This window comes from Carassius auratus, chromosome 13 (assembly GCF_003368295.1).
Source record: "Carassius auratus strain Wakin chromosome 13, ASM336829v1, whole genome shotgun sequence".
Taxonomy (NCBI): Eukaryota; Metazoa; Chordata; class Actinopteri; order Cypriniformes; family Cyprinidae; genus Carassius; species Carassius auratus.
Window position 1 is genome coordinate 4,812,975 of NC_039255.1, and position 17,669 is coordinate 4,830,643.

At 36.8% G+C, this 17,669-nt stretch overlaps 1 protein-coding gene across 2 annotated transcripts in view; it reads left to right on the forward strand.

Annotated features, from left to right (window-relative positions):
• The first annotated feature begins 4,061 nt into the window (after positions 1-4,061).
• Positions 4,062-17,669, forward strand: part of LOC113112406 (cGMP-dependent protein kinase 1-like) — a 51,100-nt gene continuing 37,492 nt past the window's right edge. Inside the window, exons 1-2 of one of the 2 annotated variants that reach the window (XM_026277954.1) lie at positions 4,062-4,315; positions 13,045-13,211. In XM_026277954.1, coding sequence (XP_026133739.1) covers positions 4,062-4,315; positions 13,045-13,211 — 421 coding nt within the window. Of the gene's footprint in view, positions 4,316-7,439; positions 7,745-13,044; positions 13,212-17,669 lie in introns of those variants that run through there. The other variant, XM_026277952.1, reaches the window with a different exon arrangement.

Consider the following 17,669-nt stretch of genomic DNA (forward strand, 5'->3'; position numbering starts at 1 on the left):
CCGTCCGTCCGTCCGTCCGTCCGTCCGTCCGTCCTCCCTTCTCATTGTCCATTTGAAAAGGTCCAATATAGCTACCCAGTCTAGTGGGAAGACATTTGGATTTAACTGGGCTTGACCTGAGATAAAAAAAGGAGCAACAGCACAGTCCGTCTGGCTACCATCATAGAAGCTTTTTTGTTGGGCTCTTGAGCAACAGGTCAAAAAGGAAAGGCCATATCTGAGACAGGGAAAGGACTCCAAAGCGGAAACCTAAATTCCACCAGATGTGGGCAGTCTGAGGGGAAACCTGATGGTCTGACATAGCAGAAGATCTTTTGGCTTTGTTCCTGAGTGTTCAAGGCAATGACAGCACTGAGAGTAAATGAATGAGTCAGATATTAGTCAAAGATCTGGTTGTTCACATTAAATACAGTGTAAGTTATTTTCCTAAAAGGCTAAAAATGAGTGGGGGAACAGCTTGGTATTAAAAGACAGTCCTTCTAAATCGAAGTCCATGAGATAAAAACAATACAGTTCTAAGAGAGAGAAGAGATAATCAGCCCATTTGAATTTGTCAAGTGGATGTCTTCCAATCACTATTTTCCACAAAGAATGAGGTCTAATAAGAAGCCTCTACAAGATACCTGAGTAAGTGAAAATAATCCCCCCTTTGAGAACGGCGTGTAAAAACACTTCTCTAAAAATATAACATGCCTAACCTGAGGGGAGACAACAGTGTGAGAAGCAGAGAGAATAACACACACAGAGTGAAATGAAAGCAGGAGTCAGTTCAGTTTATATCAACCTGAATCTCCTCATTTAAAGAATGTGAGCGCAGACCGTGTGAAGTGACAGTCTATAAAATGTAAGCAGACAGAGAGATGGTAATTAGCGTGAGTTTGACTCTCTCACACAGGCTCTGAGCCGACTGCTATGTTGTGACATTTCTCAAGCTTTGTTTTGTAAGGATGTATCTGGAAGCCGCTGAGAAGGGCGTCCCAGCCATCCCAATTTACTCCAGCGTTTAGAAACAGAAATGTTTGCATAATAAATCAGCACAGGAAGCATATGACACAGCGGTCTTAATCAAACCATTTTCACATTCTCTTGAGAAAATATGAGTTGTCCTTATTTGTCTTCTTGATTCTGGACTGTTTGCTAATCCATTGCCAAGGTGTTCTGTACGGCTGTATTTAAAAACAGTTGTCCTGTACGTACAAAATTTGATTGGTCTATATGGACAGATAACAGAAATAAATCCGCTTTTATAGCCTTGAGTGGTGCCTGTAACCATAGCAACTGATGGCAATAGTAAATATAAAGCCTTTAAGGTCTTTAGGGATTTAATTTTTATTCTAAACTATTTTGGGTAACTGCTTTCATCCTCTCAAGTATTCATCCAAAATCTCTCCAGTTCATTTTTCTCTTTCACTTAACATGAATTGTGTCTTGCTCTCAACTGGAGTCTGCATAATAACCTTATTTAGTCATTTTCACAACTTCAGAGAAGTTTATGGCTCTAATGTTAGTGATTAATAGCATAGAATAACTCACAATGAAATGTGTATGCTGCGGCTCTGTTCATACAGCACAGTTAATAAATTAAATTACATTTTAAATTTAATTAAAAATTCTGCACTACTGTATGAACATATGATATTCTAATAATGCTTAGACTTACTACAATCTTACTGCACTCTTGATCAAGTCTGCCATATTGACCGTGTCTTCTGTATCCAGAGCAAAGTGGCAGAAATGATCAATGATTGACAGAACGTCCTCTGGTCCTGGAGCTCTGAGACATCCGATTGGGTTTCACTGAGAGAGAGGGAGAGAGAGACTGTCTAACAGGAATAGGATGAGTAATGTCTGCACCAGCACCACCCACCAGCCCCACCCCAGCCTGCTTGTAATCCAATCAGTCCCTCAGGTGCACAGCAGTCCTCTGCTAATCACTGTGTCATCATTCGCACAACAGGAGCGCCAGAAAATGAGCCCCTATCATATCTCTGTCATCACACAGATTTTGAATCCTGCTTAACTGATAATGATAACATAAAATAATAATAATAATAAATAAAATAGTTATACAAAATAAGATAATTGCACAGCCATAAAATCTTACTGTTTCTTGTTATGCTCTGTCTAATAGGCTTTAGCCACTTTAGGTTTTGTTTCACAGTGGTTTTAACTTTTTAGCATGGTACCTTTAGCAAAGCACTTTTAACATGCAGCCTAGCTGGCGTATTGTTTTATATGACTTTAGGATATAGCATTAATAATAAAGGCATATTCATGGGTGTGTGTTTATCTGCATTTACAATGGCTTGGCTTTGAACTATTTGTTTTATGATAGAATGGTTAGGGCTACTTTTTAAAAAAATTAAATAAGTTTTCTGTGCATTGGGTGCCTTTCAAAGAAAAACAAAAAGATTGTTAGTCACCCTTTTCTCTCTCTATGCCTGCATCTAATTGACAGTCCTTCTCTATTGAACATGAAGAGGGATGATGCTTTCATGGCTGAATGGTCATGAATGCACAATAGTCTACTGTATAGCTCTCAGGGTGATCATGGAAAGAAATAAGGCTGCTATTGCCATAATATCAAAAAGCATTATTCAACTCACAATATAAAATAATGTGAAAAACTGTTTTTCTTTTAAGATCAATCTAGGCTATCTATAGATGACTAAATATTACAGGATGGGATTAATTCATCACATGACCTTGATTTTGGGACTGTCAAGGGGGCAGAGCTGAAATTGTTTTATCATAATTTGAGGTTGTGAAAAAAATTGCAACTCATTATTTCATATTTTATTTAAATTATATTTTGCGTATAATTCTGTAGTTATCTCAGCTATTATGTATTTACAGTATTAAAGAAGATTAGCATGCATGCATTAGCCTACATGCCTCCTTTTGAACTGCCACTTCAGACTTGTTCGCTCTTCTCTTTGACATTAAGGTTGGAAATTCTGGTTCATTTCAGCGAATCGGTTCTTTTGAACAGTTCGTTTCAGAGAAAAATGAATCAGTCTTTACGTCATAACGTAACGTCGTTACGTGCCATTCCGACGTGGCATTGGCCTACTAAATTCACACTGTTGTTTATGATAGGCCTATTGTTCTTTTTCTTTTTCTTTTTTTCTTTTTTTTTCTTTTTACAAAGATTTCACTGCTATTTTGTAATTTTACTGTTATGGTTTAACTTGTTCTAGTTCATTTTGTTGCAGCCATGAATCACGTCATAAAAATATAAATCATATTTGCCTTTACATAGCCTAAATTCAAACAATACTAAAATTATTCTCTAAACTAAAAGGGTTTGCAGAAAAAAAAAATAATAATAAAAAAATAAAAAACTGAAAATGCTATTTTTAAAATCTCATGCGTTCTCATAACTAACATCCCTCCGCCCTCAGTCTAACTCAGCGCACTCATCATGGTCTACAAATCGGGAATGTTAAAAAAAAACTCGGTTCAGTGAGTTGGTAACTGTCTGGACAGATTAAATTCGAATTGAAAAGAATGTGTAACCGATTCATTGAAAAGATACGATTCATTAAAGTGAATCTGATTCTTTCGAAGAATGGTTCGTTCATGTATTGGACACAGCAAGTTGTCATATCAATCAGTGCGCGTTTGACAGTACATTTAACACTGCTGCCATTCTAATATAGGCTACTGTAAGTGCATTTAAACCGTCTCGTCGCTTTAAAATGTCAGTGTAAACGCACCTAGTGGTATATAGAATATAGGCTACAGTTTCCGATGCGGATTTGTATCCCCCCACTTTACCCACCCCCCGGCACAAAAGTTAAACTCCGCCTATTCTGAAGACCCGTGTATGAGTAGACAGCCTGTACAGGGTATGGTGTGTTCATTTGCACGGGGATGTTTGGGACAAAAGTGTCCGATAGCTGGACCGACGCCGACTCCCGTTTCCAACTGTAAACACGTGGATAGATCAGCTGTTTTACACTGGAGCTTCCCAACCAGAGCTCGTCTGGGCGCGTGATACAGTTTGAGAGCGCGCCTGGTTGATTATAAAGGGATTAAAGTTGTTTTACTACCTCAGAATGAGTGACATAGAGGAAGACTTTGCCAAGATTTTAATGCTGAAGGAGGAGAGGATACGGGATCTGGAAAGACGTTTGCTGGAGCGGGAAGACGAAATTCACGAGCTGAAGAGAAAGCTTCACAAATGTCAGTCCGTTTTACCGAGCGCGCAGATCGGACCGCGGACACACCGCGCGCAGGGAATATCAGCCGAACCGCAAACGCACCAGGATTTATCAAACCAAATCTTTAGGAGAGTTGCCAAATCTGACAGGTGAGATTTTGCAATTATTTAACATATGCAATTAATGCTTCATGGCTTTGCACAAGTCTTGAGTCATAACTTTGAATAGTTTGCTCTTTCTTTGACATTATTTGATTTGATTCTATCTGTAGATCATTAAGTGTATTTGAGGTTGAGGATTCAGGACATGAATGAAGAAACTCATGATGACAGAGCATCTTTCTGAAACTTCAAAGAGAGGAAGAGGTGAGGGATATAGAGTGTATCATTGATCTAAAGCATCATCATCATCCGCTCCCAGAGGGCTCTGAATACAGGAAGCTTCATGCATTATCGGCTTTTAGGGTTTGAACGTGTAGCGCCCAAGAGCCTGTCTCAGGATATTTAATACGCCATTAGAAAGTGCTTTGTTTGACCATATGCTTCCCCTCCCATCAGCCCTATCCATCCGATTCTCTGAGCATCTTTGTAGAGGATTTGACTGAACTTTCTAAGGGTTGCAAATTATAAGTTTAAGACTTTGCTTATTGCTTTTGGCAAAATTATTTGGAAAAATGCTTACACCTAATACACACACATAAAATGCAACTGTATTTCTGTATACAGCTTAGCACTCAGCGTATTTGCATGAGTTAAATGCCACCACAGGCTCAGTCTATAATCCTTGCTTTCCAAGTTACAAATTGTGTTTAGGCTGAATCTCAAAAGACTCTGTGGAAAACATCAGCATCACCTCACCCACAAGAAGGCAGAAGCTTTGCTACTGTTGTTTTCCTCCATTAGTTAAGGGCCTTCACATCACTAATAACCAAAAGAACCTAATAGTCTTCATAATTGCATTTTTAGGAATGCTCACCCTTGGAGAATAGTATGTGCAGTTATGTATTTAGTATGAAGGTAGTATGAAGACAGATGTACTGGCCTAATGACTCCTACCTTAACGATTTAATTATGGATGAAGCCGAGGGATAAAAGCTGTTTGCAGCTTAATGAACACTGCGACCATATGCTGATAAACAAACTTTGCCCTGTCATGCATCATCTGAGTTTTTCCACTAATGACAATAATTGCAATGAGAATCCTAATTTGAGCATCCTGTTAGTGATGGAGAAGTGCTGTATCCCAATTTTTAATTCACAATACGAGTTAATGACACTTCCTTAAGCTTAACATGTATTTTCAGAGGAGAATTCCCAGTGAATGGTTATTTAATTAAGGAATAATGGAGAGTTTGTCTCCTCATGATTTGAAAGTGAGATCTTGGTGTCATCTAAAAAAAGAGCTGGTGCACTTGTAAGGGTCCCAAAGAGACAAAATGGCGGCAGATGTGAGTCTGTGGCGGAAAAGGGCTGCCACACTAGTCATGTTACAACAGATCCTCTTTCCATTGATCGACAGAGGTAGAACCCTGCAGGAAGAGTTTATAGAGGTGAAATTTAAAGCCTGTTTTTCTGAGAGAGGTCCTTTCAAGGACAGTGACAGTGAAAAAAAGAGATGGAAACGAACAGCAAAATGAATGAATATTGCATTCCTTGATTGTTATTTTCAGGCATTGTTTAGATTAATTGTTCTTTGTGTGTTATTTTTGACTTCTTTAACTATCCAAAGAATGATAGACATCTGGGTGCTGTCATGGGCCTTTGGGATCTTTTCACTAGTGGTTTCAGATTGCAAATATTGAGGGCTTGTTTCATTCATGCTCACCTGCTTATACTGTTTTTAGTTTATTAATCAGCTAAAGCTTGCAAAGAGAACACTGCAGTGCAGAACCAGATTAGATGCACAACATGCTTGGACTGTTTCTTGGACGTTGCTTGGACTGTTGGATCAGCCTGCTGTTTCTTCAGAGAGTATTATTATCACATAATTTATATATTATAGTTACAGTCTGTAACTTTTTTTTTTTTTTTGGTTAAAAATGGTGCTATATAAATAAGGTTTTATTATAATTATTATTATTATTTATTATTATTATAAAAATCACTAGCCCTCGGATCTTTTCATTGTTCCTGTGCGTCTTTCATTGTCTGCCACCAGAGGGCGCCGTATGTCCTTCTATAAATTGATGCATCTCTATAAGCTAGGCTCTCCTCAGTGGAGACAGGATAAATATTAGAGGTGGTTAGGGCTAACATTTTATTCCAATGAATGAATATTTCTCAGGTAGGTTTAGTTTTCAAGGCAATATCTGTGTAGACTCATACGGCAAGTGATAGCATTTGATCAATTCGTGTCATTACAGTCAAAGAATAAGACACATCTTAAAAATAAAGGTTACAAAAGTGGGTGTCCACAGCGATGCCATGGAAATGTTATGGACCACAGATTCCAATAAAAAAACTTTATTTTTAGTTGTCACAATGGAAACCTGCCATAAAATAACCTATAGGCTTTTTGAAAACAGTAAGGGTCTACAACAAGGTGTCTGTGGTGGTAACAGAGAAATATCAAACCATTCTTTTGCCAAAAGAAATGGTATTTTATTAATTCTATTATAATTCGAAAAGTAGCCTATCTGACAACTTGCCCGACCTTGTCTTAAAACCAAGAAAAGTCATTATAGCTGAGTTTTGTGTTAAAGTTTGGAATGTATGACTTTTATGACCTCACATATCCAGGTTTTAGAGATTCTAATTTAATTTAGCTTTTAATTAGGTGTATGAAAACCAATTAGCAAGAAACAAATGCTACAAAAATAGTTTAAGATATTTTATAGTTCTACATTACTGTAAAGGTTTTGCCTAAAAAGTTGACGGTTACCACGTGTACATAGCTGAAGATGCGTAATACTGACTGTCCAGGAATCCCGCGCTCTTCTGAGACCCGCGCGAGCGTTCCGTGCGAGTCTCGAGCTCCATTCATTCATCACGTCACTGCCCACGAGCGACGCGCGCTCAGCTTCACACGGATACGCTCCTGTCAGAGCTGAGGATTTCTGCTGCTCAGAGGGATTGAGTGCTGATTCTTTCCTTTTCCTCTTTTAACACGGATAGCCTACACTGAGAGACCTTTCCCCCCAAAGGTACTTCTCGTTTTTGTAGATTTGTAGGTCATTTTGGAGTAGAATAGACGCTGGTTTACTGCACAGTTTTTTTTTCCACCAGTAAAGTTACTAAAAGTGCGGTTCTGGGAGGTTTATTCGGTTCAGAAGGGATGATGATGGGGACTTTACGCGACCTCCAGTACGCTCTTCAGGAGAAAATCGAAGAACTGAGACAGAGAGACGCGCTCATTGACGAACTGGAGCTCGAACTGGATCAGAAAGACGAACTCATTCAGAAACTGCAAAACGAACTGGATAAGTACCGCTCCGTGATCCGCCCGGCGACCCAACAGGTCCAGAGCCGCTCGGAGCTGCAGGAGCATCAGCGCACCAAACGCCAGGCGATCAGCGCCGAACCAGCCAACGTCCAGCAGCTGAGTCACGTGACCCTGCCCAGCGTCCACAAGAGTGCCAAGTAGGTTAACTCAAAAAAAATATAACATTGAAATTATTAAATACGACATTAAAGTAATCCAATACTAAACCATCAATAAAAGCATTCAGTAGGCCTATACCTGAAATTATTAATTTAAATACAACTTTAAATTTTAATACAAAGTATAGTTATTACGTACCACATTATGCTTTCTTTAAAAAGTTGAATGTTATTTGACGAATTACATGTTGAATTAAAGTTAAAGTCATCAAATACCTCATAAAGCTCTATAAATATTAATTAATAACCTATAAAGTAGCTTACAAATATCACTAGGAAACAACAGCAGTGTAACAGTGAGGAACAACTTTCCTACAATTAAATAAAAGCCAACCAGATCACAGTAATTTTCTTTTTTTTTTCTTCAACTTTTATATCTGACAAAATCCATTCCCACAGAACCCAAGGTTAGCTTAAAGCCTGTAACATGGATGGATCCCTACAAGGAGACAAGAAGCTTCACTTCAGAATATGCCTCAGTACACCACATATTTGCATAGTGTGTCATACTGTGTATTTGGACACTGTATAATCATTTCACACTGCTTTTTGCATAGATATAGGCAAGAAAAGAATGCATGCTGTATACTTAACTGAACTCAACAGTTGTTCTTCAGAACATCATCCATAAAAATGGCCATAGTTTTAACTTAAATACTAGCTATAGTAAATTTATTATTTTAACCCAGTTTTTTTTTCACTGGAGTAACTATGTGGTTTTGGCAATGGTTATCATGGTAAAATTCTTGAAAAGGAGGCAATAACATGGGCTGTGCAGGTTGCACAGTGGAAATCATTATGATGTCTGTTGTAAATCTGAAAATGTACAGAGGCAATGTCATTATATTCTGTTCAAAATGCCATTCATTGACATTTGCTGAAGCATCTCATTGATGACGCTCCAAGAAAGTTTGATTTTCCACAAGGCAACATCTGAACCAGGAATAACATGTCCGTACTGAGCAGTTAGGAACATTGATGTGGGAAATACCCAAAGACTATAATAACTGCTTTGTTTAACGGACTGGTAATTTGCTTATCAAAGCAGTGTGATATCATGCAGCAGGTGGATCACGAACACTATTTGCATGCTGTTATTAGGCACACAGTTTGTCATGTTGCGTTTTAATTGAAATAGACACTGTCAAGAACAGAGGACCTAATCAGACTAAACAGTTCCCCTGGAAGTGAAGGATTTTTGCATTTCAGCCCGCTGTCATGAACACACACAGACTTCTAAATTAATTTGCATCTAGTGGTCTGGCAGCAGAGGAACATCATTCTTCCGTTTCTGACCCGCATGGCCTGCCCCATCTGCTGTGCATCTGACATTTGACAGCTCAACACTGTACTAATTTACAACGTAACCTTTTTTTGTACAGAAAAACCCTTTGAACCCTATCACAGCAGAGTCTTTTCTTCTGTTCTGCTTGCATCTTGAGATGAACAGCACTTTAAGGATTGATTATGAAGATTTAAAAGAAAAAAGCTTTCATAACAGCATGTGTTGGGCTGCCAGACGGGAACAAACTGGCATCAATATTGCTTTACTCTTCGAAAGCTCATGTGTTGGGAGAATTCTATATCTTTGTGTGTGGTCAGGGAGATGAAAATCCATTTATCTTTATTTTTTGTGTCTTTTTTGCTGATGCATTAATGTATCCACTGTCCTGTTGCTTTCTTTTTTTCTTCGAAGTAAATGCAAATTGTGCTTTTGTCAAAATGCATAATAGTGAGTGGCATACCTTTTCTTTCAGTGGAGATGTTTTGCTACTGGAAGGTCACTTATAGTGTCTCTGTCTCGTAATTGCATTTTGTTTCTTCCTGTTTCTGATTATTTTTTGCATTTAACTTTGCATTGGCACTTGATACACTTAAAAAGATGAAAGAGCAGAATTTTTTTTTTTTGAAGTCTTGATTGAAATGTCTCTTCTGAATTCATCTCTGACACCAGGGCTGTCTGAAGTCTTTTGAAACATCAGAGATCAGAAGTTCTGCTCTGAAATAGAAAAGTCTGCACTGGACCCTTTGTCCTTTGGATATGACATTTCATCACACGTTCCTGAAAACTTGTTTCTTAGTGTAGTGGTTAAAGCTGCGATGTTGCAGGTCGGATCTCCAGAAGGAGGGAACCACGAGTCTGTAAAACATGAATATTAGAAATGGTTTATTTTGGCTTTTTCAATAACTAAAACCACTCTTTTTTAGATTTAGTTCTAGTTTTATTACTTGTATACCTATTATCATATTAGAAAATACATATATGGCAGCGTAGTGGACTAACTTGGAACTTAGACTTAACTAGACTGATTCAGGTTGATTGTTCAAGGCTGTTCTATTGTGACTTTGTACAAAAGTGCCAGAAACTATTTTTTTCAGTTGTGTGGATATAAATAAAGATTACGTTCTTTTCCACTGAGTCAGAATATGGCTAAAGCAAGCCACAACAAAACATTTAGTATTTATAGTCATAAGCACCCATGTTGAAGAATATGCTGGTTAGGTGTGTTTTGAAGCATGACATCTGGTTTGAGCTGGTCTTTAGTTGGTTATGAGCTGGTTTAAGATGGCCCTGAGCAGAAGCTAATAGCTCAAACCAGCTGCCATGCTTCAATGTGCTATATAAATCATTTTAACTTCTGTCACAACTGAATATGTTTTTTTCTTCTTTTTTAAAGGGCATCAACATGGTTTTATCTGCAACGCAGATTTCATACAAAAAAATAAAAAATAAAAATAAAGGACAGATTATTTGCAGCTTCATTCTGCAGCCTCGAAATAAATCAACTTTGTCATTCATTTGTCTCATCTTATTATGCACTGTCATGTGCAGTATGAGCTGTTATCTTCAGTCAGACTTTACTTCCTGTTTTAGCATTCTGCCCAGAAAATTGACAGAACAAACAGAGAAAGATATGGCCATTAATTCATTAGCACACACATCTACAGATGACCACGGAGCTACTGATGGCTTTCCAGTGAGGACAGAATGATCTTTCAGTGAGGCCAGAGTACGTGAATTAATACAGAACCTTGGGACAGTTCTCCGCACCAGTAACATAATTAACTCAAGTCAAGTCACCTTTATTTATATAAGACTTCATACAATACAGATTGTTTCGAGGCAGCTTCACAGTAATAAACAGGTCTGTGTTTCCTGATAACGTTGTCTCTTAGCACGCTGCAAAGACTCTAAAGGTATGCCTTAACTGAAGGTGTACAATTTCTAGGCGTGTTCCCGGAACTATACCTTAGAAGGCTGCTTAATATAAACCTTCTTATGTGCGACGTTATCAGGTGCTGTCCATGGCAGTGGTGCTGAATTGGTTGGCTCGAGAATTGATTATTAATTCTGTGCACAGGCTTCTTCACTGCATAATGTGAGAAAGTGATTCATTTCGGTTCAGTAACAGTGTTGATGTTGCAAAATTCATTCTCCTGTTTCAAGTATTTTAAATAATATTCAATGTTGCAAGACAAATGAAAGGCCTACTAATAAGAATTTTTCTCACAGACGTTCAGCCATTGTAGCTCCATGTCCACAGCTTTCTCAGATTTACTCTGGTTTAATCCTTAGCATACTTTGTCCTTTTAAGGGAGACAGTCTGTTGACCTGTGATGTGAATGTCCTCCTGAAAAAGGCAGTGAGTAAAACAGAGTTTGGGAAGGTTACAGGATGATCCGGAGGTCGTCTGCTGTAAATGAGGCCAGTGATCTCTCTGCTTTTACTGGATGTATAACGTCTTCCCTGACTGTTCCACTAGAAAGTGAGTGTCCTCTAGAACCCAGACCGACTTACAATAATACCACACAAGTCTTGGAGGGATTACTCAGATATTGCTCTGAATGTAAACACCTTTAAGGACCTTCTGGTTGCTTATTTATTGTGTCTAGTGTGCATGTCGGTTTATGTTTTGACATCCATAAAAAAATAAAATAAATACAAATTAATGTAGATTTAAATGTAGATTTAAGTTCTGGCCAAATATGTTGTTGATTTTGATCAGAGAGAACAGGGGATGGATTTGTTTTTATTTTTTTTTACTGGAGAAGGTATTGTTATAGATAGAAAAATATTATTTTGGCCAGAAGCAACCATTTAAAGTTCAAATGGCTTAATGATGGATTAATTTCTAAAAAACAATCAGCTTTTCAATTTACAAAATGTTAACTGATGGACTGGAGTTGTGTAATTTATTTATTTATTTATTTTTGTAGCGTTTGGATTATTGTGTTGTTTTCATTAGCTGTTTGGACTCTCATTCTAATGGCCATGTTATAATTTTTTATTTTATTTTATTGGTCTTTAATTTTGTTATAATGCATGTCAAAAGTTGTCTCATTTCTTTCTATTTTTATATCTTAAAGTCAATACAATTTTCCCCAGGATGAGACTGTCCGTGTGTCTGAGTCAAATAAAAAAGCTCTTCGTAAAGTACTGCACACATCTTTAAAAATAAAGGTCTGTTTTTGCTCACGGCGGAGCATGTCTGTGGAATGTAAACACTGTGTGGTTCATAGGTGAGCGTTTGTGGGTTTAAGCAACTAAATCAGAAGACTGGCTTAAGTCCAGGACAACAAGAGCAGAGGAGCTGCTTTGTGTATGTCTGTGATGCAAACCTGGTTTTTCAGGTAGTCTGATTTTTGTTTGCTGTGATGTCCAGCAGATTTTGTGTATTTACTTTCAGCTCTTGAAATATCCTCTTCCTTTAATCTCTTTTTTTTTCTAACCCACATTCCTTGTGGATTCATTGGATTCACATTGACTATGTTTTGGATTACCATATCATTCAGCTCTTACTGTCTACACTGTATATAATCATGTATAGTGTGCAAATGTTAATACCTGGATGACACACTACAAAATGTGTACAACAGAGTATATTGCATTAGATGCAGTTTCATAAATTGCAATGTGTTTGCATTAAATTCCAGTTTCATGTGATGAATGAAACTGCCAGCCATGCTTAATAATATTAATAGTATCAGATGTTTAAAAAAAAAACTCTACTCATAGTTTGATTGAATTGCCAAAAGTTAAGATTAAAAATGATAAGTGAACACCATTCATATAATTAAATTTGCACATAATCATAATGAATTCATAAGGTCATGTTATAGTTGCATAACGCATTTTGTTTCACAAATAATTTTTTGAAAAGTATTTAGTGTATTCTGAGCAATAATCAGTGAGTTTCTATTTCAGGCATAGTCATTGTCTTTACTATGTTAAAGAAATTGCATGGATCTTTTTAACAATGTTTTTCTGCACTGCACAGGTCAAAGGAACTGATCAAGTCAGCTATTCTGGACAATGACTTCATGAAGAATCTGGAGATGTCTCAGATCCAGGAAATAGTGGACTGTATGCATCCAGTGGACTATGACAAAAACAGCTGTATTATCAAAGAAGGGGATGTGGGCTCCCTCGTCTATGTCATGGAAGGTGAGAGACAGGAACGGAAAAGTTCCTTTTGAAAAGAGTTTGTGCTTTAAAATGTTTAGCAAGGCATAATTCACCCAAAATGAAAGTTCTGTCATCATTTATTGGCCATAATTTCTGAACCATGTGTAGGTTTTTTTTATTGCAAATCAGGCTGCCAAAAAGTCCCATTAAACTATAAAGCTTCTATCAAAGCTTCTAAAGTCATACCGATAATTCCGATAGCATATGAAGACAGCATTAGTGTGGCTTTAGTGTTATAAAGCCCATATATATATTTTAATTAGTATTAAACAGACCCTTCAACTTCCTTAATTAGGCAAATTAAAATTTGAGAAGTGCCCAGATGTCTTACTGAGTAATGAATAGGCATTTCAGATTTGAAGACATTAACATAATATTTTAACATTTGTGGTGGTTGTTTTGTTTGTTTGTTTTTATTAGGAAACTGGGGATGAATCATTATAAGTTATATTATATATTATGTATTACACATCATATATCATTAATTAACACAAGCACATATTTTTGAGAGTTTAATTTCTCAGAAATACACAATAATGGCCTTCTAACATATATGAAATAGACACATGCAGGTTCAATAATGCTTCACATTATTTTGCACAAAAATAATTAGACGGTACTTGTATGCAATACAGTAAATGCTTAGCATGCACTTTGTGAGAATGTGCATGACATGACTTTTTAGCGCATTTAAGCAGTGTCATGAATGAGAGTATGTCCTTAGTCAAAATACATACAAGCATACTTTTCTGTCCATGTGATATATTTTTTAAATCATTGTTGACATGGTCTATCATTTAATTTATATATTTGTTTAAGTGTCATTTGGAATATTCTTTATATATTTGATCTTGTTTTGGTGACACCTGCAGAAGCCAGGTTAGGATTGTGTCGGCCCCCTCTATCTGAAATAATTACATCAGTCAATACATCTGTCATTTTCTGTGGTTTAATGAGAGAAAAGAGCTGTTGTGTTTTCTTAGGGTCAGAGGATTTTCTCTGTCTTTCCTCTTTATGTTCCTGAGGGAATGGTGGAACACTTGGTTTGAATTAAGGGATTTCGTTAGTCACGCTCCAGAGATTTGTGGTACAAATTGGGAACTTGCCCAACACAGACACTATATCCTGGCACAAGCCAATTAGAAAGATAGACTAAGTGGATATTGGCTGCATACAGTCCCAGAATACATTAGGGTCTGTTGTTGTTCCGTAGTAATAAGACAAACAAAATAAAACAAAGACATATTTTTTAATCAATTAAATATGTTCTCTCAGCATTAGCTTTGCCACATTCAGTTGTTTGCATAGATCAGCAAGAGCAAAGGATTCAGAGAGGATTCAGGGAGATTGGAGAGAGGGAGAACGAGGACTTTTCTTCTGGGAGTTTTTATTAGAAAGAAAAACAAACTTTTCATGGCAGGGTTTCTGTCTTCCAGGATGAACATGTGAGACTAAAATTTTAAAATACTCGTAAATATAAACAGCTTATTTAGTTCCCCTAACTTAACAACAAATAGTTTAAATTTAACGGTATTCAGAACAGAACGAGTGAAAAATAAGTAGTTATAAAATTATATATTAAACTAGAAAAATAAAACACAAGTTAGGCTATTGTGGCATTTATTATAAACATCATACAAATGTTAAGTAAAACTGAAATGGCAGTGGATTCACAAGCCTGTCTCATACCACAAGAATCCAAATGTTTCCATTTTTGCCATATTTGTAACATTTGTCTACATGACTATTATTCATTATGTAGCCTAAACATGAATATATACTACACTCATTCTCTAATATCCGTATGAAATCCTTCCCATGTGCAAAAATGTGATTTTTCAGTGAACCTTTTAAAATAAACAGTGTAACTTTTGTTTGGTTGACTGCATTTTAGTTTGATGATGAATGGCTGATATGTCAGGCAACAGTAGAACTAATGTTGTTTGTTTGTGCGTGAGGCGCCTGTGCGATCAGAGGGATTAAATCAAATGAAGATGGAAAGAAAATAAATAAAATGCATTAAGAGTGTCACACAAACAAGCGTAGCCCTACTTGTTAGTTGCACAGTGTTTTAATCCTTTTGTTAATCTGTTAATTATATTGTAGCCTATTATATATTTTGTGTGATCCTATTTATTTTATTCCTTTTATAGACTTAATTTGTTTGTTTTTCTTTCACAGAAGCGCTACATGTGCATGATGCGACGGTTGAATCCTCATGTTCTTTTTTACGCTAAAGCCCTGTAAAAAAAAAAAAAATTATCGACTAATGAGATTTGTTTGGCTGTCAGGAAAATAAAAATGAACAAAATGCTGTCATTCTACAATTCTCCACCGTAATTACTATGCTGTGTGAAAGTACAGGTAACACTCTTGCGTACACGAGCTGAGACCAGACGTAAGATTTGATCGTAGCCACCGCTCACGTTTATATTGATAAATTCCAAGTTTTGCGCTGAAACCAACCGTATGCCCAATTTTCTTTTGTATATTTGTTTTGTAAATGAGGTCCTAGATTAAATAAACAATATAGATTGCAAAGGTAGAGCAGTGAAGAGCTTGTGAGATACATAATGACTTGCTGGAGGAATCCTTTATTCAGATAAACCTTTCATCAAAATCGCGGTCTACATTTCAGAGTACAATGTCAGTGATGGAGGTCGGTGTCACGGTTATCTTCAGTTTAGTTCAGTTCCTGTCATGTCTGTTATGAGCTCTCGTTAGTTACTGATTAGTTAATCGTTAGTCCAGCTGTTCTTGCTTAATTCTCTCATTTACCATGTGTGTACCTTTAGGCCTGATTCTATTCTACCCTTCGTCGGTTATTAGCTTATGTTATGTGTTGTACCCTATCTGTACGCTCAGTAAGGTCTGTTTGGAATTATGCATCTTTGTTTGATGTCCTCATTCCTCGATGACCCGTGGCAGTCAGAAGATGAATAATAGTGATCCGAGTTAAACTGACCAGCATTTCCATTTGAAGCCCAAAATCACATTAAGCGAGTCCTGTGTTTTTATGGTACAAAAGAAGCTTTTGTTGATGAGATATATCATGGGTGGACAAAGTATTTAAGCTTTCAATCACACAAGAGGGACATTTTAGCTGAGATAATTAGTTCGGCCTTATGATAGGACGGGAAATGATGCCATGTTATTATTGTGTCTTGAATGTCATATTAGCCTGTGTGCTGAAGTCACCATGCTTATTAGCCCCAATCTGAATAAGTAAAGACATACTTAATGACTATAGATAATGTCAGCTCTAAAATTGCAGCATGTGTGTGTCTGATGCATGTTTTCAAACTACCAAAAAGTCATTTACCAGGAACCATTTGGAGAAAGTTTTCAATCATGAAATAAAAACTGACCTCATACATGTCATACAAGGGAACATTTTAATTTTTAATTAAAATGTAATTATTTTTTAACCTCTGTAATAGTGGTTGACCCATTTAGCCAATAGCCAGTGCCAATATGTAGAAATTGCAGATATATGCCAGTATATTTTACATTCTGAAATCTGACTCGATATTCAATAAGAAAAAAATTTAGGGTGGCATTTAAATTTTGAAAAAAAGTCAATTATATAGCAGAATAGAGCTACAGCAGGTGGTTGAAAAAGCAGGGTTAGTCACTTTATTTTATTCAAAATGTTATACACTAAATAAATCAAGTGCAATATGACTAGGAATCTGAAAAATGATTTCATCCTGACTTTAATGATGAAAAGAATTGACTGACCACAGGACACATTGTACTCTAAAGCAGCGGTTCTCAATTCCAGTTCTCACGGACCCTTCTCTGCACATTTAGCATGTCTCTCTTTGTTAACACAACTAATTCAGATATTGAGCTCATTAGAAGTGAGCTCTGTGCATGAACTTTGTTCCCATTGACATGGTCTCTACACAGTTTTCATTGCTCAGTACTCCCTGAGCAGGGGAAATCTGTTGAAGTTTACTTCAATTCAGAACATTCAGAATGAATTTGCGCTGGACAACGTGTGATGTTATATACCTCTGTAAATAAATACAATTTAAATTAATGTCTTGCACACTTCAATGCACTTTTAATGGAACATATACATTCGCTTTGAACTGGAATGATGGCGGAATATCCTGTGATGTCCACTTTGTGTGTGCAGAGATACTACAAATAATCATTATCTGTCACTTTGATGGACTTTTTTTATTTTATCCGTAAGTAAATATTGTAGCACTTGGAACTTTTTATGTGACATTGATATCTGAAGAACTTCTATGGCTTTGAGGCTTACCTTGTGCTATGCTGAAGGTTATGGCTACTTTTTATTCTGATCACTTAATATGACAGACAACTGAACCCGTCTTGCAATTTGGTCAACCAATTTAATGAACAATGTCCCATGAATTATTCCACTATAGTCTACAGGTGTGCACTTGTTTATCCTCCCACATC